This window comes from Protopterus annectens, chromosome 12.part0 (assembly GCF_019279795.1).
Source record: "Protopterus annectens isolate FY-2018-M chromosome 12.part0, PAN1.0, whole genome shotgun sequence".
In the NCBI taxonomy this organism is placed as follows: Eukaryota; Metazoa; Chordata; order Ceratodontiformes; family Protopteridae; genus Protopterus; species Protopterus annectens.
Window position 1 is genome coordinate 1,256,509,934 of NC_056746.1, and position 24,827 is coordinate 1,256,534,760.

General features: G+C 43.3%; 1 protein-coding gene across 4 annotated transcripts in view; it reads left to right on the top strand.

Moving 5' to 3' along the window:
• The window catches only part of ITCH (itchy E3 ubiquitin protein ligase), a 2,580,358-nt gene that overhangs the window by 531,816 nt on the left and 2,023,715 nt on the right, over positions 1-24,827 (top strand). For 2 of the 4 annotated variants that reach the window (XM_044090275.1, XM_044090277.1), the window contains exon 7: positions 15,133-15,314. In XM_044090275.1, the coding sequence (XP_043946210.1) occupies positions 15,133-15,314 (182 nt within the window). The remainder of the gene's footprint in view (positions 1-15,132; positions 15,315-24,827) is intronic. The other 2 variants (XM_044090278.1, XM_044090276.1) reach the window with 1 other exon arrangement.

The window sequence follows — 24,827 nt, forward strand, 5'->3', positions numbered from 1 at the left end:
GTGTTCAGCCTTTCATACAACTCTTCATATGCCTTATCCTTAGCCTTTGCCACCTCTCTTTGCCATTCACTTCATCTCCTTATACTCCTGTCTACTTTCTTCATCTCTCTGACAATCCCACTTCTTCTTTGCCAACCTCTTTCTCTGTATACTCCTGTACTTCCTCATTCCACCCATAGCCGGCCTTAAGCATAGGTCAACTAGGCGGCCGCCTAGGGCGCTGTTCTAGCAGGGGCACTTTTCCAGTATTTATCTAGTGTAGGTAGACCAGGATGGGGGGCACCAGGAGGTGTGGTGGGGGGCGCCATGGAGCCCTTTTGCCTAGGGCACCAGTTGACCTAAGGACGCTCCTGATTCCACCACCATGTCGCCTTGTCGTCCTTCATATGTATACAAATCTTAATATTAGCTGATGGAAAAAAATATTTCTAATTGGTGGCACATTACGAACCATTATTTTAAGGCCAGCATTTGTCTGACTTTAAAATATGTGTGGGAGTTTTTTTTTCTTCTGGCCTTTCTTTCTCAAGTTAAGGTTCATGTTTAGACCATTTCATCGTATCTGCCCATGAACTCTACTCTTTCAAAGTATTCTCATGTTAAGCTGTTTTTGAAATGGGTTTTTACATATCTGTCCACTTAGGCAGGTGCCTCCTTTTTGGGATCTTAATTTTGTTCTGAAAATACTTATTGCTAAATCTGACCTGGCCTTTTTGGGCCGATTTGAGATTCTTATGGAAAACAGTGTTACTGATTGTCTAATGTTAAATCTGAGTTACAGTCTAATGGTCGGTCAACATTCTGTCATTTTCCTCAAGGATAGGGTTTGCTTGAGAACTAATTTTTCATTTATGTCTGAAGTGGTACCCAAGTTTACTTTGAGCCAAGCTGTCCATCTTCTTTCCAGAACCAGAAATGAGGGAGAATATATTCTTTATACTTAGGATGTCCACAGACAACTTGTATACTAATTTGGCAGAACTAAAACCTTCAAAAATTCTGATGAAGGTAAGAAATAATGCATCTAATGCTAAAACAGGCACTTTCCTAATAGCTGTTTCATGCTTATTTTTGTTTATTGTGTTTTCTCCACCATAAGTCCATTCTGGGCAGGGTCAGGGTGTGTTCTACTAGGGCTGTGGCTTTTTTTTGAAGCTGTTTGGAAAGGAGTGGACTTGAAATATTCAAGAGGCAGCAATCTTAGTCCTTTGTACATGCTTTTACAAAGCACTACAAATTGGACTGTTCCTCTTCCAGGTCTGTTTGGCCCAAAGGTCAAGAACATACTGATTAGGATCGAGCAAGGCAGGAAGAATCTTTATGCCATTGGAGTATGCTTTGCCACCCCTCGGTGATCCATCTGTTGGAATTGAAAGGGAAGGCCAAGTGCTCCCTCCTCTAAGTTTGCAGCAGCCTGCACAGGAAACTGCTGGTGAAGGTTCCCGTTATGGCAGGGGTGGGGGACAACACAACAGACACAGTCCACATAGCAGAGGCGGGTTTGCACAATCAAGGCTTTCTCAGACTGTTCTCTGGTAGGCTTTTCATCATATTTGATGGGTTGCCCTACTTCAGTTCTCTGGAAGTTGTTGGGGGTGGGGGGGTTATTTGGCTCTACACTCAAAAACTCAGGAGGCCATCATCTCTAATGCATGGATGTTGAGAATCATATCCAGAAGGTTATACAATTCTTTTTTTGCACCCGAAGAGAATCGCAAAAATCCCTCCCAGACATTCCACCCAGTCAGAGACTAGATGCAGCAGCAGAGATTCAAAAGCTGATGGACAGTCAAGTCATCCAAGAGGGTCTCACCAGACTAGTGAGGATTCCGGGTCTGTTCCAGATTGTTTGGTACCAAAGAAAAACAAGGACCTCAGACCAGTTTTAGAACTATGCAGACTGAACTGTTATGTCAAGCAGCCCAAGTTCTAGATGGTCATGGTGAATTTCATTCTACCTCTGTTGGGGAAAAAGAACTGGATGTGCATGATGAATCTCACAGATGCTTACCATCATATAAAATTAGCGAGGCAGTCGAGGAGATTTGTACAGTTTTGGCTGGGAGATGATTTCCAATTCCAAGCACTGCCCTTTGGTCTCACCACAGCCCCCTGAGTGTTCACGTAGTGTGTGGGTGTTATGGCAGCTTGACTTAGGCTGTAGGGGTTCCAGGTTTTCCCCTGGCTGGATGATTGGCTACTCACTACTTGCATGAGATCTTTTATTGTCAAAGTTCAGGACTCCTTACTCCAGTTGTCTCTCCTTGCACATCAGAATGAATTATGAGAAGTCCAGCTTGGAGTTGGTGCTAGAATTCATAGACTGCTAATTGGATATAGTCTTTCAGATGGCAAAACTTCCAGTCAACAAGTTGACTTGTCTTGGGACAGAAGCATCTCTTTGGCTATCGCAAGCTGCCTCCCACCTTGATTCTGAAGTCTTTCAGACAAACCATGAAGAAACTTTGCAGTGTGGAGTGTGTGATGTCCACTTGCTAAATTATGCACTTGGTTCAGTTAATAACATACAACTAAAAAATACGTGCTACAAAATAATTAAAAAGAAAATAGGTAGTCCCGCAGTTGAGTTTAAAAATTGAATGTCCTTTACTGAAACACACAAGTCATCCTAATTGAGTATAATGAAAAACATCAAAAACATTCTTTATATATAATCAGGTTGTTTGAAGTAAGGAAGTAGATGTTCTTCGTGTTTCACTGTTGCAGTCATTGCATTTGGGTAATCTGCTGGCAGGTTGCCCTCAATCGGCCTGAATAACAAAGTCTTGGGTCCTGTGTCGCTTGCTATCTCCTCTTCCATGATGTCAGGTCATCAGGGGTATAAAACATGCAGCCGACGCCATTTTATTCAGTCTTTCTTGTCGCACGGTGCCCGAAGCAGTAGCAGTTCGCAAGTGCCGATCAGCCGACTCCTGAAATTTTCGCATTCGAGTTTCAGAACCGAAGTCTTCGAACTAAGGCCAAGTACCCCATTGGGGAAACTTTTTCTTGCTCCTTACCGATGTCAGTAAAAGTTAATAATTACATTACTTGTGGGAAGGAAATACCTCATTAGGATTTTTATTTGTATTGTATTCCTTGCCTAGGCCCCAACGTGCCTTGCTGTCAGTTTTGTGCTAGATTTAACCAACACACTGTTAAACATTGCTATATTTTTGCTTCTAAATATTTTGGTTCAAGATTTAATTATCCTGAAATGTCATCGGTTGGCAATCTGACTACCGGAGTTCACAAAAAACGCAAAGAAAAAGACAGACCATCGAGGTCCGAAACCGACGAAGCTTCTAAGCCAGTCGCCGGTACTCAGGCGCTTTCGCAGCCCCTGATACCCGCTACTTTTGAGTCGCAGGCCTCTACCGAGACCCATTCAGAGTCCGGTATGCTGCGAGATTCTGCAAGTATTGAACCCGCCGATGTCCCTCGCTTGGATGGTTCTGGAGCTGCTGAGCAGGCACTGGCTTCTGAGGGTGTTTTCAGGCCTCAACATTTTTATATTCAACCGACGCCAGCAATAAAAACAAGGTCAACATCTGTGTCCAAAAAAACACTCATGAGCCACTTGCTCAGGCCACTATGCCTAAAAAACAGATTATCAAAATGGCTGAGGATTTAATTACCTTGATCAGGGGTTCCCAACCCCCCTCTGCCAAGAGGCCTAGACAAGGCACTGATTATGAATCTTCAGATCAGGTTTCCATTTCTTCTGATTCCTCTTCTGATCAGGAATTTTCTATTCCATCCTATGAGGATTCTGATGCAGAGGAATCCATCCCATCTGCATCTCCTCATGAGGATTACTCTTTTGGAGAGACTTTGCATACTTTAAGGGAACATTTTCACTGGGAGAGTCAGGACTTCTCTGAATCAAAAAAGAGGCTTAGGGATTTCCTTCTCCTTCCTCATAGGCCTTTGGCAATAACTCCTGTATTAGACATTGTTGATGTGTTTTCGGAGTGAAGCATGGCTCCTGATTCCCTGCCTCCGGCTCCTAGTAAGCCAGACCGATATTAGTGTTCCGGACTTCCACAAATTTCTATTCAAAAATCCTGCTGCTGATCCTGAGACTATTTCTCAGGGTCCCAAGGGTGTAAAGGCTTCTACTGCCAAAAAATCCTTCCCCCTCTGATAGAGATTCCGGGGTGCTGGATTCGTTAGATGTACACAGACAACTAAGATTCTACTTAAACAGGACCAAATCTCTAAGAAAGTCTGAGCAACTACTGGTAGCATTTGCTGCAGGGTCAGAGGGGAAGGCTATATCAAAGCAGACTATTTGTAAGTGGATAAGCCACTGCATCCATTTCTGCTACTTGCACCATGGTAAACCTGTGCCCAAGGGGATCAGATCACATTCCACCAGGGCTGCCTCTACTTCAGAAGCTTTTCTCAGAGGGGTTCCAACCAAAGACATTCTAGAAGCTGCTACTTGGAACTCTGTTCATACATTCAAAAAGCATTATCATTTGCCTCTCTTCTCCAAATCCAGGGCTGGCTTTGCCACTGCAGTTCTGCAGGGCCTTATAGCCGCTCCTAATGCTGTTTTGTTCCATCCTCCCATCCATAGCTTTGGGATTCTACCCAAATGTAATGACTGCAACAGTGAAACACGAAGCGCATAGTACAGTTGTGTACACTTACCATAAATGTAGATGTTAGAGTGTATTCACTGTTGCAGTCCGGGTTACCCACCCGCCATCCCCCTTTCTATACCTTTTCTTTCCTTCACTATACTCAAAAGCCTTTGTGGTGTATTTGCTTTTAGATGAAGGTAACATTTGTTTCTAAAAGTGCATTTATTTATATATATTAACTTTTGCTCCCCATTTGGGGGGCACCTGACATCTGGGGCAAGAAAAACTGAATAAAATGGCGTCTGCTGCATGTTTTATACCCCTGACGTCATGGAAAAGGAGACGGCAACCGACGCACGATCCAAGACTTTGTTATTCAGGCCGACTGAGGGCAACCTGCCAGCAGATTACCCAAATGTAATAACTGCAACAGTGAATACACTCCAACATCTACATTTATGGTAAGTGTACACAACTGTACTTTACCATTTTCTATTTGATTATTTTGTACCACGTATTTTATAGTTATATTTTATTAAGTGAACTAAGTGCATAACATAATTTAGGAATTGAACATCACACACTCCACACTGTGAAGTTTCTTCTTGGTTTGTTTTGATACTGGGTTTTTCTGAGACTTGAGGGATACCATGAATTTCTCTCTTTGAAGTCTTTCAGATACATGGAAGCATCAGTTTGCCTAGTGCCTTTAGTGAGGTACCATATGAGGATCTTGCAATGGATATTAAAAGATCCAGTGGTTTTAGCTGACTCATCCTATGGATTTTCTAGTAGTAGTAGCAGCAAGTTGTTGTTGGACTCTTATCCAGTGGTGGTAGGAGTCACTTTAGTCAATGGTGGACAGCCCATGATTCTTCCCAAGCCTCTGGCCATGGTCACTATGGATGCACCTCTTATAGGATGGGGGAGTGCCATTTCAAATGAAGGATGGTCCACAGTATGTGGTTGTCTTTCGAGGCCAGACTTCATATCAATTTCTTGGATAGGAGAACTGTCCTGCTAATGTTTCAGGCATTTCAGGACCTCCTCCCCAAGGGTGTGATTAGTATCCAGACAGTATGTTTGTGGTCTGGTACTTGAACAGGCAAGGGGCAACACAATCGTTACCCTATCTGTCAGGAGGCTATGAGGATGTTGCAGTGGGAGATGTCCTGCCAATAGTTTGTGATCGCAGCACACATCCCAGAAGTCCAGCAGTCCTGGTGGACACATAAATCAGGAGCATTCTCCTTCCTCATGAGTGGTCCCTGAATCCAGAAGTAGCAGCTTGGACCTTCCAACACTGGGGTACACCCCGTGGTGTGATCTGTGTACCACCCTAACCTTCACAATGTGCAGCAGTCTCTATGCTTTGGATGTTCTTCGTGTTTCACTGTTGCAGCCATTACGTTTGGCATATCTGCTTGCAGGTAGCCCTCAGTCGGCCTGATTATCAAAGTCTTGGGTCCTGCGCGTCTGTTGCTATCTCATCTTCCATGATGTCAGGTAGTCGGGGGTATAAAGCATGCAGTCGATGCCATTACATCAGTCTTTCTTGTGGTGCCCGAAGCAGTTCATAAGTGCCGGTTGGCCGACGACTCCTGAAATTTTCGTTTTCGAGTTTCAGATCCGAAGTCTTCAACAAAGCTAAGTACCCCATTGGGGATCCTTTTTCTTGCTCTTAACGATGTCAGTAAAAGTTAATTGTATTTCTTATGGAAAGCAAATACCTCAAAGATTTTCATTCGTACTGCATACCTTGCTTAGGCCCAGAGCACGATGTCCCTTGCTGTAGGTTTTGTGCCTTATTTAAACCTTGAGCTATTCGTCGTCTGTTCATTTTCGCATCTAAATATTTTGGTACTCGGTATGGTTTTGGTAAGCCTACCGACATTCCGAAAAAAGCACAAAGGTAAAGACAGACCGCATAGGTCCAAAGCTGCTGATGATGCTTCTGCTAAGCTAGTTGCCAGTTCGCCTGTACTCATTGAGGCACTTTCGCAGCCCCTGATGCACACTACTTCAGATTTGCAGGTCTCTACTGAGACCCATTCGGAGTCGGGTTTGCTGTTAGATTCTTCTTCGACGGTGGAACCTGTGGATGTCTACCTTGGATGTGACCGGAGCCGCTGTGCAGTCACCGGCTTCTGAGGGTGTATTCAGGCCTACTGACTTGCATATTAAACAGTCCATCTTCTTCTTCAAGGCCTAAAACTCGATCCACGCCTAGAAAACCGAGGCCCAGACTGCATGGTCAGGCTCCTTTGCCTAAAAAACAAATTATAAGAATGGCTGAAGACCTTATTACTCTAATCAGGGGAAGCCACCCTTCTCCTTCCGAGAGACCTAAAACTGATTTCCTTCTGATTCTTCTGATCAGAATTCTGATATTTGTTTTCTCTGACCAGGAGTTGCCCTTATCTGCCTATGAGGATTCTTATGCAGAGAACTCCATTCCCTCTGCTTTCCCTCTGCTTCCCCTCCAGAGGATTTCTCTTTTGGTGAAACTTTGCATACTCTTAGGGAGCATTTTTGCTGGGAAAGCCAGGATTATTCATGCTCCAAAAAGAGGCTTAGGGAATTCTTACTCCTACCTCAACACAGGCCTTTAGCTATCCCTCCTGTACTGGACATTGTAGATGATATCTTCTTGGAATCTAGCCTGGCCCCTGACACTTTATCACCGGCTCCCAGAAAACCTGACCGGTATTAGAGTACCTGACTCTCACAAGTTCCTCTTTAAGAATCCTACTGTGGATCCTGAGACCATTTCACAGGGACTCAAAGGCATTAAGGCTACTACTGCCAAAAACCCTTCCCCCATCTGATAGAGATTCCAGGGCCCTGTACAGATGGGGTAAGAAGGTATACACTTCTGCTACTTTGGCCATTAGGGCGTTAAACTGCCAGTTTCATATGTTAAAGTATCAGCAACATATTATTGGATTGCTTAAACAGAAAATGATGTTGATGCCTGACTGTGCTGAAAATAAAGAATTACAGGATTTGTCGCCTCACAGTAAGATGCTGTCTGGTTCGTTTCTCAGCTAGAGCGTCTTCTGCGTGAAGACATGCGCGAATGGGCATACCTTCGTTGAAGGTTGTGCGTCAGGGCTTGTAACTCGGCACGTAAAAATCAACTACCAGTCATTAGCGGACCGGGAAATGCCGAAAGACACAACAACAACAAATGCATTCTGCTGAACAAGTTGGAAAACATACTTTGCAATGTGGTTTTGATTCATTAGAGGCATCTTGCAGGGCTGCTGTCACTGGGTCTGTACTTGGAAGGCATGCTTGGCTTAAGGAGCAAACTTTGCCAGGTCATGTTGAAGCTAAATTACTGGATGCTCCCTTAAACCAAGACCACCTGTTCTGCAAGAAAGCAGAAGTAGTACTTAAAAAGATGGAGGAAAAAGCTAAATCTATGCAAACTGTTAAAATTTCCTACAAGTACAGCCTCCCAGATTTAGTAGCCATTGGCCCTTTCCTGCTTCTTCCGGGCCTTCTCAGTCCAAACCCAGGACCAGCAGACCACCCAGGCTTCAGTCTCAAGGTACTGACAGGCCTAAACAGTGTGGGGCTCCCATTTCCAAAGCGGGGAGTAGTAAGACACCCCCATATGGTAAACTGTCACAATGACTTAACTTTAAACCTTCCAAGCCCTGCTCAACTGACTGTTCCTTTAGGGGGAAAGATTGCTATGCATGCAAAAAACTGGGAACTCGTTACCCAAGACAAATGGGTTTTAAATATTGTTTCCCAAGGATACAGATTCCACTTCCACTCTTTTCCAACCCCAAACGGTTGGCCAGACCTACCCACAAATAAGTGGGCAGATGCTCAACAGCAGGTTCTTTCTCTTCTAAGTATCAGAGCTATTCAACCTGTCCCGGAAGAGGAATGGGGGCAAGGTTTTTACTTGAGACTTTTCCTGGTACCCAGAAGAGACAATTTCTGGCATCCTATCTTGGACCTGTCTATCCTAAACACCTTTTTGGTAATCCCAAAATTCAAAACGCTAACTCTTCATCAGCTGCTTCCCATGCTAGGCAAAAATGTCTGGTTGGCAACACTGGATTTAAAGGAAGCCTACCTGCACATCCCAATAAGGGAATCTTGTAGAAAATACCTACACTTCAGAGCAGGTTACATGCACTTTCAGTTCTCTGCACTGCCCTTTGGCTTATCTACTGCGCCCAGGGTATTCACAAAGTGCCTAGCTCCAGTCATTGCATACTGCAGGCAAAGAAATATTCAAATATATCCATACCTGGACGATTGTCTAATTCAGGCAGAAAGCCAGGACATACTATTAAATCATCTGGCATTTGTAAAGAAATGACTAACTTCTCTGGGGTACACCATAAACAAAAAGAAATCACATCTTGTACCCTGCCAACGCATTGTGTTCCTGGGAGCAAGCTTGAATACAACTTCCCAGATGGGCCTACCTCACGCCAGAGAAACACGTTTGACAGCCTACTTCAAACTACTGGCCACAAAGACCCAGCTTTCTGCAAGGAAAATACTGCAAGCCCTGGGGTTCATGGCCTCTTGCATTCTACTAATTCCATATGCAAGACTGCATATGAGGAAACTACAATGGTATCTAAAAAGCCTATGGTGTCAACATTCTCAGGACCTGAAATCAATGATTACTATCATCCTTTGTCTACAGACAGAGTTCCTTTGGTGGGCAGAGGCCTGCCACCACAACAAGAGACTGCCATTCACTCTACCCCCTGCCACCCAAACCCTAACAGATGCATCAGACTATGCATGGGGGGGCTCACTTGACAGGGCAGTGCAGTCAGGGCAAATGGAACCAGAGTCAAATGCACCTACATATCTATCAAAACGAAATGTTAGTTGTACAGAATGCTCTGACAGCCTTCAAGGACCACATTCTTCCAGGACAATTATTGGTAAAGACTGACAACACCACTGTTATGTGGTACATAAGCAGGAGGAGGACCCACTCATACCCTCTCTGCAGACTAGCCATGGCTCTGTGGAACACAGCCTTGAGCCACCGAGTGCGTCTACAAGCTCAATTCCTGCCAGGAAAGCTAAATACACTGGCAGACGACCTAAACAGAATTTTCATGGACCCACACGAGTGGAAACTGGAACCAAAGATATTAAGCATTTTGAGAAACAAATGGGGGAGCCCAGATATAGACCTCTTTGCTTCCCCTCAGAACTGCCAATTGGGCATTCTGCACAAGGACTCCCCACAGACAAGCTTGGAAAATGGATGCCCTGTCCTTCACCTGGAAAAACCTATCAGTTTATGCCTTCCCCTTCTGCCTCTCCTCTCCAAAGTGCTACTAAAGATCAAACTGGACAAACCAAGGACAATTCTCATTGCAGCAGACTGGCCACGCCAACACTGAATACCCCCTCTTGTGCAGTGCGTCACTGCTGGTACCATGGCACCTGCCTCAGACTCCTTCCCTGCTCTCCCAGCAGGAGGGCCAGATTCTACACCCCCAGCTCCAAACCCTGAACCTTGCAGCCTGGCTAATTACCTGAGTTCTCTGTTACCATCCCTCAGTAAGCAAGTGATGGATGTCATTCTGGAGGCAAGGAGGCCTAGTACTAGAAAATCCTATGCTGAAAAATGGAAAAGATTCTGTTCCTGGAGCCAAACTCCGGGGATGGGCACAACCGTGCCCAATTTACTGCACATTCTTCAATACTTAACTGAGATGCTTCACAAGGGCCTTTCCTTTTCTTCCATTAAAATTCATGCCTCAGCCATTTCAGCACATTGTAATACAGAGCCTCCCCTCTTCTCTCATCCACTGTTGAAGCAATTCCTCATAGGGGCCAAAAACATAAGACCACCCAGGAGAGCCCCTACTCCAGCCTGGGACCTTAACTTTGTATTGGAAAAGCTCACTCTACTTCCCTTTGAGCCAGCTGCAAATGCAGAGTTAAAATTCCTTTCTTGGCTAGAAGGAAGGCTGTTTTCCATCACTTCAGCAAGAAGGGTGTCTGAATTACAGGCCTTCATGGCAGTGGAGCCTTTCATCATCTTTCATGTGGACAGGGTGACCCTCAGGACCAATCCTTCCTTTATGCCCAAGGTGGTATCCAGTGTGGCTTTTAATCGGTCCATTCATTTGCCAACCTTTTTTTCTAATTCACAGAACAAAGTTGAACAAATACTGCACTCCTTGGACGTGCACAGACGACTTAGATTTTACTAATTGACAATCAATTGTATTGTTTTGTTAATTGGATAGGGTATATAACTAGTAAGGATGTTAATCAAGTGTTTTATGCTCATTCTGATGAAGATAGTTGATCAAAAACGTATTTTGGATTTCCAGCGTTATTTTTCATTGTACTTTAATAAACGGAGTTTCTGGTGGAGTGCGAGCTTCCCTTGTGGTGTCCTTGGCAAAATTCAGCAGTTGTTACTAGTTTAATTCATTTTGCCTTCATCTCTTTGTGGTTTCTTAGATTTTACTTGGACAGGACTAAGCCTCTCAGGAAATCTGAACAACTATTGATGGCATGTGCTGCAGGGGCAGAGGGGAAGGCCATTTCAAAGTAAACCATTTCTAAGTGGATAGGCCATTGCGTTCTGCTATAAGCACCATGGAAAACCTACCCCACAGGGGATAAAGACCACATTCCTCCAGCGCTGCATCTACCTCTACAGCCTTTCTCAGAGGTGTCCCTACCAGGGGCATCCTAGAAGCTGCTACCTGGAGTTCTGTACATACCTTCACCAAGCATTACCACTTGCCATTTTTTTCTAAATCCAGAGCTGGTTTTGCCATTGCAGTCCTGCAGGGCCAAATAGCTGGTCCTAATCCTCTCTAATCGCCTCCTCCCTTCCTTAGCTTTGGGAATCTACCCAAATGTAATGATTGCAGCAGTGAAACACAAAGAACATAGTACAGTTGTGTACACTTACCATAAATGTAGATGTTAGAGTGTATTCACTGTTGCAGTCCTGGTTACCCTCCCTCCAGCCCCCTGATTTCTATTGACTATACTGCTCTTTTTGTTTCTTATATGTAAAGTTTTCTGGTGTATTTGCTTTTTGTTGGAGGTGTAACCTTGTATATAATTGCTTCCCATTATGGAGGCACCTGACATCTGGGCCAGGAAAAACTGATGTAATGGTGTCGGCTGCATGCTTTATACCCCTAACTACCTGACGTCATGGAAGATGAGATGGCAACCGACGCAGGACCCAATACTTTGATAATCAGGCCAACTGAGGGCTACCTGTAAGCAGATAACCCAGATGTAATGACTGCAACTGTGAATACACTCGAACATCTACATTTGTGGTAAGTGTACACAACTGTACTTTCTACTTGTTCTGTAAGCTTGGCCTCTGGGTCTCTTGTATGCTTATCCTCTTTCACCCCTCATAATTAAATTTCTAATTGTTCTGTTATAGACCAAACAGGTGTGGGCCCCCTTTCTCTGACCTCACCTACATTACCCTCCTTGGGTGCTGAATCCCATTCCAGGTCTGATATCCTATCTTGTAAGGATTCATTTGTCCAGCCTTTTAACCTCAGGTTAACTGCATGGTTTTTCAAATTCTGTTGATGGCCAGGGATCCCAAGCTCTGTCAGAGTTATCTGTATTCTTTTGTTTTCCCAGAAACCTTCTGCATAGAAGATGTATGCTAGTAAATGGAAGCATTATACTATTTGGGCTTCTTTCAGAGGCCTGGACCCTTTCACAGCCCTGTTGGATGCCATTTCGGATTTTCTAGCAGATCTGTTTCAATCTGGTTTGTTCCACTGTTAAGGTTTATCTTGTTGCCGTTTCTAATTTTCACATTGTCAGGGATAACGCTCCTGTAGTTGCCCTAAAGGTTTCTAAAGCTTTCGTGGAAGGGTCACTTTCTGTTAGTCTCTATTTTGTGTTATGGTACCTCCTTGGGATTTGCTTTGGCTGCTTCAAGTACTTGCTAGTCCTTCCTTTGAGCCCTGACTGTTTCCTTGAAGTTGCTATCTCTGAATACTATTTTTCTGGAGAACCTTACCTCTGCCAGAAGAGTATTTAGCTGCATGCATTGTCATCGGTTCCTCCTTATCTGATCTCATAAGGACAGAGTTACTCTCAGAATTAATCCTTCCTTTTTTACCCAAGGTTGTTTGGAGTCTACCTTGAAATTATTCACTTGCCATTTTTTTCCCCGAATTTTAATAAAGGAGAATATTTACTTCATTGCTTGAACGTACAGAGGCAACTCAGATTTTATTTGGACAGAACAAAAAGCTTTAGGAAAACAGAGCAGCTCTGTTTCCTTTTTCCATGGTGAAGCTGGGAAAGTCTATGTCTAAGATGACCTTTATTCAAATGACTTTCCAATTATATTTCCTTTGTGTGATGCTTTGAGAGGAAAAACCTTAACTGGCAATCCTAGAGGTCATTCTGCTAGAGCAGTTTGCAGCTTACACTTCTTTTTTTCTTTAAACCTTCTATCAGTGGTACTTGTGCTGCAGCTACTTGGTTAAGCAGTTAAACATTTGTGTCTCATTACAAGTTGGATGTTTAGTCGATGTCTAGGGTCTCTTGGTTTCACTGTAATGCATCATGTTTGCCTTGGACCTCCATGGGATAATGCATGGCTGGGGACTCTGTCCCACAGGTTAAAGTCGGACTGAAAAAACAGCAGATACGAAAAATATGTAATTGCCATAATGCTAGATCCATGTTGTCTGTATCCTTGTTTTCAATCAACCATGCCTCCCTCCCTTCTTTCTTCCTTCTACCTAGTTATTGAGATGCTTCTGTTCTCTTGACTGAGCAGTTCAGCTTGCAGGCTGCTACCTTCAAATCCTTGGTTATGTTTCATTTCCCTGAGCGTTGTGAATGTTATTCTTTTTAGTAAGGGGCAGTGTAAAGGGGAAAACTCAATCTGAGGTAAATACAGAGGAGCAGTGTGTTATGGGTAGAGAAAGGGGAACGTGATTGCACCATCACATATATTTACTTGACTTCCTGCACAATATGTACTTTTTATTAGGCAAAATGGAAAGATCTCTGTATTAGAATATATAAAAACATTTATATGCTATAAAAAAGAAAGATGACAATTTCATTGATTAAGCATTCGATGCGCAGTGGAAATTTTACCGAATTAGTATGTTTTGTTTTAGAAAAGGTACTAAGGTTTGAGAGGGGTGGGTGGTGGGAGGACAAAGTTGAGGAGAGGGAACTGCATTGTCAGCTCTTGTTAAATGCCATAGAATACAGATAACTCTGACAGAGCTTGGGATCCCTGGCCATCAACAGAATTTGAAAAACCATGCAGTTAACCTGAGGTTAAAAGGCTGGACAAATGAATCCTTACAAGAATGACAAGATCTCCATAAACAATATTTTATGTATTAAAGCATCAGAGCTTTAATATGACTTGGTTTATTGTGCAATTTGATCTTGCAGATTGCTTTATTTTTGGAATTTTAGTCAACACTATTAGAAAATGTTTGCTGTTTTATTTTTAGCATAGTAATGAGTGAGATTTTTATGAATGACATAGTTGAATTGTTTTCTGATTTTGTAGGGGGGTTTGAAGTATTAGAGAATGAAAGAGCTTGTTCTTTTTATTGCATATTTTGTTCTTATACAAGGCATCCTTGAAGGCACATTTTATTTTATTTTTATTTACTGTTTAATCATTTTTCCATGATGTCTACAGTAATTGGTTGCGTGATCAAAACCAAATCTTACTGCAAGAATGAAGTTTGTTTCCTTAGCCTAGTTTAAATTTTGTTAAAGATCATCCTTTATAGATGGCTAGCTAATTCCATAAATTGCTTTCACAAAAAAATATGGAAAGTGTTTTGTAAACTTCCAGAGCTCATTTCACTAGAGTGGTACCACTTCTGATGCTATCGTCTGTAATGCTACTGCTGATACTTGTGGGGACCCGCACCTTGGGCTTTCCTGAACACCTCTGCAAAGTGCTATAATAGGGACATTATTTCCAGGTAGTCTTTTTTGGACTATTGTCATCCTTGGTATGTTCTAGTGATTGTAGCCACACAGGAGGACTTGGCTACTGACTTTGTCTTAAAGGTTATTGAAGCTGAACTTATTTTTTATTATAATGATAAATGTGTTAGAAGGTCCATTTTTGGGAATACTTAACTCCCTTCAAGTCTTGTCTGGAATTTTGACTTCTTTCTGATGGCTGAATGCTCTAACTGAAGAACTGGAGAGAGATGAGTGATCGGAAGTAGAGAATTCCAGGTAGCCTGAGAAAGTTTATCTGCAGAGCATTCCTAGTACGTGTAGAATCGGTCCTAAATTTACCAAATACAGACCCACTTCCTCCTTGCAGGTCTAAAAGTTTAAGTGTTTAACTTGTTGTCTGTCATATGGAATGTAATATTTTTCCATGCCTGTATTACTGCTTTGCATCAGTAGCATTATAGTTTTTATAGGCCTGTGTTCTTAGCAAAGACTTCAGCTTTTTGTTTTCTTAAATTTTGCAGTTTAAAATAGAATTAGCAGCGGAATGTAACATCATTACAATTATATTTTAAAGGACAAATGTTGACCCACCTGCTGTGGAGCAAGCTGAGGATCAAAGTTTGCTTGAAAATGGTACAGTAAGTGGAAATAATTCTCCTTCTCTTTCTGCTGGTGTTACCAAACCTGGTAGACCTCCAAGGCCTTCTCGACCTCCACCTCCAACCCCACGTAGACCTGTGTCATCTACCCCAGGTAGTTGTACTTTTAATGACTATATGCATGACAAAAGTAACCAACATATGACAATGCAAAACTGGCAGTATTTATACATGTATTGCAAGTGGTTATTAAGCTTGCTGCAACTTTGTTTTCCTTTTTTCTTGTTTGTCTTTGGGCCTAGAGTTATACTGAGCTACCTAGTGTTATAGAAGTTGCTTAGAATGTGCTGTGTAGTAATATTGCATCTGTTAAGGAGAAAAATGAAATGGGGACCTTTTCCTAAAGTGGATTTTGAATTTGAAACTAACAAAGAAAAATAAAACTCCAATGTGGAGTTTACGTTGGTGGTAGATCAGGTAGATGTAAAAGGTCCCACAGCACCTATTGAAAAAAAAAAAAAAAAAAAAAAAATGGGTAAATTGCCTGAAGGCCTGGCCAGATTTCCCTAATACAAGACGTAACACCTCTAGTCTCCCCTGAAAGTGGCCACTAACCGGTCAACAAAGGACAAATAGTCATGGAGCCAGGCCTTTATTGTACACACAGTGGGTTAAGGGTCACACTGATTTGCTGTATTCTCTAGATGGTCTTTAGCGATTATTACAGCAGCAAAATGTTTGATCTGTTGGCATGTTTCTCAGCACCATGGTTCCTTGGTCACCAAACAATGTGAATCTTTAACACACCTTTGTGCTTTAGGTGTTTTGACCTAACATATGCACTTTCATATGCAGTATTAAATCAACCTGTCATCTTTTCCTTTTGCAGTTCAAAACTGTTAGTTGCTTGACTGTGTTTTCCATCTTGTGTTGTAGTTATTGCATTTTGTAGAATATCTGACTTGTAGCAGTAATATATAAATAGTTCCTGTGTAATTTATCATGTGACAACATTAAAACTTGCTGTCATCCTCCGCAAAGCAAACAGCTGTGAATGTATTGGCAGGTAACAATAAATTTGCAGATGTTCTTTGTGTTTCACTGTTGCAGTCATCACAGTTGGGTTATCCTGCCAGGGGTAGCCCTCAGTTGGCCCGAATATCAGAGGCTTAGTATTTCTGCGTTGGTTGCTGTCACTCCAGGACTGACATCAGGTAGTCAGTGGTATAAAATCAGGTAGCCAATGCCATTACATCAGTCTTTCTTGCTGAGGAGCCCGAAGCAGAAGCAATTCGCACGAGTGCCTTTCGGCCGCTACCTGAGTTTTCGTTTCCGAATTGAAGTTGACGTCTTCTAAAGCTAAGTACCCCGTTGGGCATCTTTTTTTCGGGATCTAACCAGTGTCAGAAAAAGTTAACAATTGTCTCCCCTGTGGAAAGTAAATACCACACCGTGACGTCCATTCTTACTGCGTCATCTACTTAGTCCCAGACCAACGACATACCTCGCTGTCGCTTTTGTGCTTTGTTCAACGTCAGAACTATATGTCGTCTGGCCCTTATTGTAGCTAAATATTTTCGCTCTCAGTCCTGATATTCTGATATGGCTTCGGTAAGCCATCCGTCTACCGATTTTTCTGAAAAAATGTAAGGATAAAGACAGAGACAGACGGCACAGGTCCAAAATGGCCGACACTTCCGTTAAGCTAGTAGTCAGTTCTCCGGTCCTCAGTGAGGCACTTTTGCAGCCCCTGATGCCTGCTTCTGTAGATTTGCAGGCCACTACTGGGACCCGTTAGGAGTCCTTTATGCCGCGAGACTCTTCTTTGACTAAGGATCCTGCGGATGTCTCTACCTTGCATGGGTCCGGAACCATTGAGCAGGCACCAGCTTCCGAGGAGGTTCTTCGCACTTCCAATACTCGACACAAACGGACTTCTTTCACGTCTTCAGTTCTTTATAAAACTACAGAGTTTCTAAGGCCCAGGGTACGAATTACGCCTACAAAACTGACGACCCAAGCTCAGGCACCTGCTTCCATGCCTCAATCTCAAATGCTTAAAATGGCAGAAGACCTTATTATGCTTATTAGGGGAAGCCATGGTACCCCTTCCAAAAGAGTCTTCTCCCCAGTAGTTTTATCTAAACAGGAGTCCGATGACTCTGAGGTTTCTGAATATGAAGATATGCAACCCCTCTCTGCTTATGAGGATTCTGATACAGAGGAATCCATTCCTTCTGCCTCTCCTCCCGAGGAATTTTCATTTGGAGAAACCCTACATAATTTAAGGGAGCATTTACAATGGGAATGTCAGGACTATCCTCAGTCAAAAAAGAGACTCGGGGAATTCTTAGATTTACCACAGCACAGACCTCTAGCCATTCTTCCTGTCCTGGATGTTGTGGATTATGTTTTTATCTAATCCAGTTTGACTCCTGGCACCCTTCCTCCTGCTCCCAGGAAACCTGACCAGTACTACAATCCCTGACTCTCTCAAATTCCTTTTCAAAAATCCTACTGCTGACCCAGAGGTAATCTCCCAAGGACCAAAAAGAATTAAAGCAACCCCAGCTAAGAATCCCACCTCCTCAGACAGGTTTTCCCAAGCTTTAGACAGATTGGGTAAAAAAGTATACACCTTTTCAACTCTTGCTATTAGAGCACTAAATTGTCAGTTCCACTTGCTGAAGTATCAGCATACCATGGAACTCCTCAAACAAAAAATTTCTTCCTTTCCTTCTTGTGCAGAAAATAAAGAATTACAAGAGCTTATGCATTCTGCAAGCCAAGTTACTAAGCACACCTTGCAATGTGACTTTGACGTCCTAGAAGCATCTTACAGGGCAGCAGTCACTGGTTCTGTCCTTAGAAGGCATGTTTGGCTTAAGGAACAGACCTTGTCAGACCATGTCAAATCAAAATTATTGGATGCACCATTGAGCAAAGGCAATTTGTTTGGCACCAAGGAAGAAGAGGTCTTAAAGATGGGAAAAAAAATCTAAATCTATGCAGATAGACTTATTTTACAGGTCCAGCCTCCGAGGTTCAGTAGACATTGCCCCTCCAAGCACTGGTCTTTTCCGGCCCCCTCCAGGCCATCTCAGCCCAGACCCAGGGGAAGCAGACCCCCCAGACAGCAATCCCAGGGAATGCAGAGATCTAAGCAGTGGAGTTCCTCCACTTCAAAAACTGGGAGTGCTAAGCCACCCCCTTATGATAAGAACTCTCAATGACTTTACACCTCCACCCCTTACTTCTGCCCACCTGCTTGTGCCCCTAGGAGGGAAAACTCTCCTTCCATGCAAACAACTGGGCCTCTATTACCAATGACCGATGGGTCCTCAACATAGTGTCCCAGGGATACAAATTTTATTTCCACACACTGCCAACCCGAAAAGGGTTCCCAGATCTTCCTTCAAACCAGTGGGAAGAGGCCAAAACTCAAGTCCTTTCCCTGCTCTCCATGAGGGCAATACAGCATGTTCCTGCAGACCAGGTAGGCCAAGGTTTCTATTTCAGACTCTTCCTGGTACCCAGAAAAGAGGGCACCTGGCACCCAATCCTCTGTCTAGCCTTTCTAAACACCTTTCTGTTAATACCAAAATTCCAAATGCTCACCCTCCTGCAGCTTCTTATGCTTTCCAAGGATGCTTGGGTAGCCACCCTAGACCTAAAAGAGGCCTACCTACACATCCCAATCAGGGAATCTTGCAGGAAATATCTGCGTTTCAGGACAGAATCTATGCACTTTAAGTTCTCTGCGATTTGCTTTGGCTTATCCACTGCTCCCAGAGTTTTCACAAAATGCCTGGCTCCAGCCATGTCTTTTTGCAGACAGATATTCAAATTTACCCCTACTTAATTCAGGCAGACAGGAAAAGCTATTACAGCACCTGACCTTTGTAAAGGACCTACTGACCTCCCCGGAGTATACTATCAACAAAAAGATATCAAAACTAATCCCCACACAAAAAATGGTATTCCTGGGAGCAAGCCTGGGCACAGTACCCCAGATGGCATTCCTTACTCCAGTTAAGCAAGCCTACCCTGGCAGGCTACTTCTCTCAACTAGCCAACAGAACCCAGTTATCTGCAAAAAAATCCTGCAAGCTCTAGGGTTCATGGCCTCCTGCATTCTACTCACTCCATACGCCAGACTGCATATGAGGAAACTGCAGTGGTACCTTAAAGGTCTTTGGTGTCAACACACTCAAGACCTGGAAACTATCATATCTATGATACCCTGTCTAAGGAAAGATTTTCTTTGGTGGGCAGTAGCATGCAAGCACAACAAGGGACTTCCCTTCTCACAACCCCACGTTACCCAGACCCTCACCACAGATGCATCAGACTATGCCTGGGATGCACACCTGGACGGCAGGTGCGTTCAGGGCTATTGGAGCCCAAATCAAATAGATCTGCGCATCAACCAAAAAGAGATGCTAGCTGTTCAGCATGCCCTGACAGCTTTGTGATCCCTACTCTCCCTGGGGCCTCTAGTGATCAAAACAAACACCACCACAGTGATGTGGGGTATATCAACAAGCAGCGAGGGCCTCGCTCTTATCCTCTCTGCAGGCTCACCATGACCCTTTTGGCACACGGCCTCAGCCATGCAAATACACCTGCTAGCACAATTTCTGCCAGGCTTCCTAAACTCTCTGGAAGACAACTTAAGCAGCATCCTGCTAGACCCACACGAGTGGTAGCTAGACCGCAGAACCTTCATCCTTGTAACCCAGAAATGGGGCACCCTGAAGGTGGACCTCTTTGCCTCCCACTCCAATCATCAGCTCAGCAAATTCTGCACCAGGGAACCTCAGAGCAATGCCTGGGAATGTGGATGCTCTATCATTCCAATTGGTAAACCTCTTGATCTATGCATTTCCCCCTCTACCATTAATTTCAAGGGTACTGCTTAAAATAAGGGAGGAAAAACCAAGGGCAATCTTGATTGCCCCAGACTGGCCACGCCAGCACTGGTACCCACTGCTGCGCAGCCTGTCACCCCTGCCACCATGGCACTTATCTCAGATCCCAACACTCCTGACCCAGAAGAATGAAGAATTCATGCATCCACAATTGCAAACCCTGAACCTGGCAGCCTGGCTTATTCCCTGAACTCTCCTCAGGCTGCCAGCCTAAGCAAACAAGTCCTGGATATTATACGTGAGGCCAGATGCCCCAGCACAAGAAGATTCTATGCTGACAAGTGGAAAACGTTTTGCACCTGGATCCAGGCTAAGGGAGCCCGAAACTGCACAGCCCTCTCTTCCTCTCATCCTGGATTACCTAGCAGACCTACTACACAGGGGTCTATCCTTCTCTTCACCCTCTCATCAAAACAGTTCCTAAGAGGGGCTAACAACTTAAGGCCACCCAGAAGAGCTCCTACCCCAGCTTGAGACCTTTAACTTTGTGTTGGAAAAGCTCACCCTACCCCTTTTTGAGTCTGCAGCTTCAGCAGAGTTAAAATTCCTCTCTTGGAAAACAGCCTTGCTTCTGGCCATCACTTCAGGTAGAAGAGTTTCAGAGCTACAAGCACTCATGGCTTTAGAGCCCTTCATTTTCCATGCTGACAGGTTCTCCCTCAGGACTAAACCATCCTTCATGCCTAAAGTGGTGTCCAGTGTGGCTCTCCACCAATCCATTCATTTGCCCACCTTTTTCCCTAACCCACAAAATGGGGGAAAGGATTCTGCACTCTCTAGATGTGCACAGACAGCTCATATTCTATCTGGATAGGACTAAATCTTTTAGAAAAACTGACCAATTGCTAGTCAGCTTCGCAGCACGGGCAGAGAGGGCAAGACCATGTCCACACAATCAGTCTCCAAATGGATAGCACACTGCATCCATTTCTGCTACAAACAGCATGGGAAACCGGCCCCAAAGGGATCAGGATGCATTCCACCAGGGCAACCTCCACCTCTGCAGCTTTTCTCAGAGGGGTCCCCACCATAGACATCCTGGAGACTGCAACATGGACTTCTGTTCATACCTTCACCAAGCATTATCACCTGCCTATCTTCTCCAAATCCAGGGCAGGCTTTGCCACCACAGTCTTGCAGGGCATCCTAGCCAGCCCCCAGTCGTCTTGACTGCCTCCATCATTTTCTTCAGCTTTTGGAATCTACCCAAGTCTGATAACTGCAACAGTGAAATACGAAAAACATAGTACAGCTGTGTACACTTACCATAAATGTAGATGTTAGTGTATTCACTGTTGCAGTCCTGGTTTCCCACCCTCCATACCCCTTCTCTCTCTCTCTCTCTCCTTACAGGGGATTTTTGGTATTTACTTTCTACTGGTGGTGGTCTTCCACCATAACCTAGCTCCCTATTTGGGGGATCCTGACAGTTGGGGCAAAAAAAAAAACTGATGTAATGGTGTGTGCTGCCTGATTTTTATACCACTTGCGACTTGACGTCAATCCTGGAGCGACAGCAACCAACGCAGAAATACTAAGCCTCTGGTATTCAGGCCGACTGAGGGCTAACCCTGGCAGGATAACCAAAGTGTGAGGATTGTAACATTGAATATACTCTAACATCTACATTTATGGTAAGTGTACACAACTGTACTTTTCTTAATATGTCTCTGAAGGGTCAATTTATGATTTAAAAGTGAACCCAGTTTGATAAGGCAAATGAGGAGTTCATTCACTGAATGAGAAAATATTTAAGGTTTGAATTTGTGTTTAGCAATTATTCTGGAAAAAAAACTGTTCTGTGTATGCGGAGTTATTGCAGAGTATTTCTGACTCTTGTTAAAACCCAACTTCATTCCCAAGGGCATTTACAGATTAGATCTCTTCCTTCACTGTTGAAAGAAGCTAACCTCTGTTTTCACTGTTTTAACAGAGGAAGTTGTTAGATGCTGACATTTGCTCAAACGCCTCCTACTTTTAGGCTAGGGTACACAGTCTGTATCGATCCTTTGCTTTTCATCTGGAACAGTGTATTTTCCATTTTATATCCCCTTGATGTGGATTTTTAAGTACTCTGGGGCTTGTCAGACTTCCATGCCTGGAAGTAGATCCTGTATGGATGGTAAAACTTTGAGTACCGCTATGCCAAGCAGTTCTTGAATGAGGATTCTCCATTTAAGACCATCTTTTGAAAACCCATCTCCTCCCAGGGACCTAATTTTTGAGATGAGATGTGTTTTGCTTCCTTCTTTTGAGTGTCTGTTTTGTGAACCTTGAATTTGTATTGTGGAAGATCTTTTTTCTAGTACCGTTAAAATTCTGTTTTACATGTGAAGAGATTTGTGTGATGTTTGATGCAGGCCAAGTACCTTTGATGACCATTCCACACTTTTTGGCGAAGGGTAGTGTTTTAGGATCCCCCCTTCACTGGCTAAAAAAAAATGCATGGAGAGCAAGGCATGTCATTTTCAACACTGGCAGCTTTGTCTGCTTCAAGAAGCTGGCATAATGGTTAAGGTGTTTACCTTCCAGACACAAGGTATAAGGTTTGATTTGCACATGGGGTAATTGGCTAGGCTTAAAATGGGCCACAAGGGCAGTTAAGCTGTTACCGTTCTATGAAGCTTTGAACCTATAAGATTATTTATATTTTTTGTTAAAAACACAATAGATGTTCTTCACAGACTTTGGTACAGTGGTATACATCTTTAGCACGGTAAAATAATCAAACATAGACATCTACATTTTAGATTTAGTCTTCCAGAGCTGTTGTGGATACCCTCAGTAAGCTTGATCTTGTCTGCCCGAGGTACTGGTCTGATATATGGCTGAAAAAGGAAGAACTGCTAAGTGTCATTGTTCAGCTTTTTCATGCCACAAGAAGTAAATGGTTAGTTCATCTGTCCTTTTAGGTAACTTTCAGGAAATTGAGGGGAGATCACTTTGGGACCTTTGTTTTTTTTTTTTACGCAGTTTAGTCTTGAATTGTGTAAAATGTTAGATTTTGAAAATTTGTGGTAGATAAATTACTTTTGAGTTTCCAAATTCTACCTAAAGGTTTTCATTTTGAGTGTCCGTGCTTGGTAGGGGGACTAGCTCTTCTCTAAGAACTATGACTGATTCAGGGGAAGGGCCTTAAAGGCCTGCCTGCACCAGAAGAAACGTGAGGACTTTGTGCAGGAAAGCCAGTAAGTTGCGGACTGGTTCAGGAAGATGGAGTGACCCAAAGATATGCCAGTTAACAACGTTGTCAGGAGAGAGCAAGTGGCCTTAGTGACCCTCACTGTCCCACTGAGGCCTGTCGATATTGGTCTTGGTGAGCCTGTGCCTTGTGTGCTTCCAGTCTAGCATGTTATTTCTAGAGAGTCCTTATCTGTCCTGACCACGTCAGAGGTAAGCTGTACAATTTTACCTTCTGCTGCTGCTGAGTTCTCGAAGGAGGCTCCAAGAAGTGTAGGCTAGTCTGCATTTCACATTTGCTTATGACAGATGTTTGCCTTTCTAAAATTTTGCTCACTTCAGCAATGTATAACACTTTTGGACAGAACCATCTGTATTAATACTGGTCAAAAGCTAAGCTTGTTTAACACCAGCAAAGTAGGCATGATACTAAAGTCCCAGCTATCAGTTGCATGAGGTCTCCTCCTTTGATTACAATAGGTTGCTGGAGGAATATGCCTCTGCATGCCAGAGGATAAAATCCTCCAGCAAAGCAATATTAGGAGTTTCCTGCATCAGAAAAGGAAGGAATCTCCAGTGTCTTATTCTTTAAATATGGAACTTGAGAGGAATGAACATTTGCTTCTCATATTCGTCATCAGAAGTACCCCAAATAATCTTTCCTTTACACCTTTAAATCTTTTCTGAGAGAATTTTAAGTGGGATTTCAAACAAATTTCTTAAGCCAGGAAGCATTACATAGACTTTGTAGACGTGAATATACCCAACCTCCTAGCTTTTCCCTTCTGTTTCAATTTTATGATACTTAGGAATTGTCCCACCTGCTTACTCCTTTGTGGCTGTATAGACTTAATAGGTACCAAAAAGCATGGTGAATTACATTCATAAAAACTCCTAAACAGACTCAGCAGGTGTTTTCTTTGAGGCTGCAAAGGACTCTGAGTTAATGAATGGGCTAAATATACTCCTGAAGGGAAAGGAGGTTATAATGCTGGTGTATAGAAAAATTGTGTAGTTCCTTGACACTGTAGCATTTCTAAGTACCATTTGCTAAATGTGTGTTGTCCATTGTCTGGGTGAAATCGAAAATTATACTTAGAACATTGTTTCTAAGATTTCTCTGATGTATTTTCAGAGGAGAGAGGAGAGGATGTGCAGATTGACCCAAACCATTTTCATATAGATGAACACATTATTTAATTGATTCTGTGATGCCGTCGATACATGCCGTAGGGTAGCAGCAGCATGGGCCATAATAAGAACCTCTATCCTGGGCTTCACCAGGTGCCAGCAGACGTGTAAGGGCAAAGTTAGATTCATCTTTGGACAAGGATTTGCTCTTTGACCCCTCCTGTGTAAGATATTGTGAAAAAGCTAAAGGGAAAAAGTCAAAAATGGAATGGAACCAGTGATTTCTTTTGACCTTTCATAGGTATAATAGACGCTACCTAAACAAACTGACTTCTATACAAAGCAAGCAAGAATTTCTGTTTAAACTGCTGTGAAGGCTTTTGCAGCAGGCTTGGATGGGTTTTGTAGCAGAGTTATGGAGCAGGGTC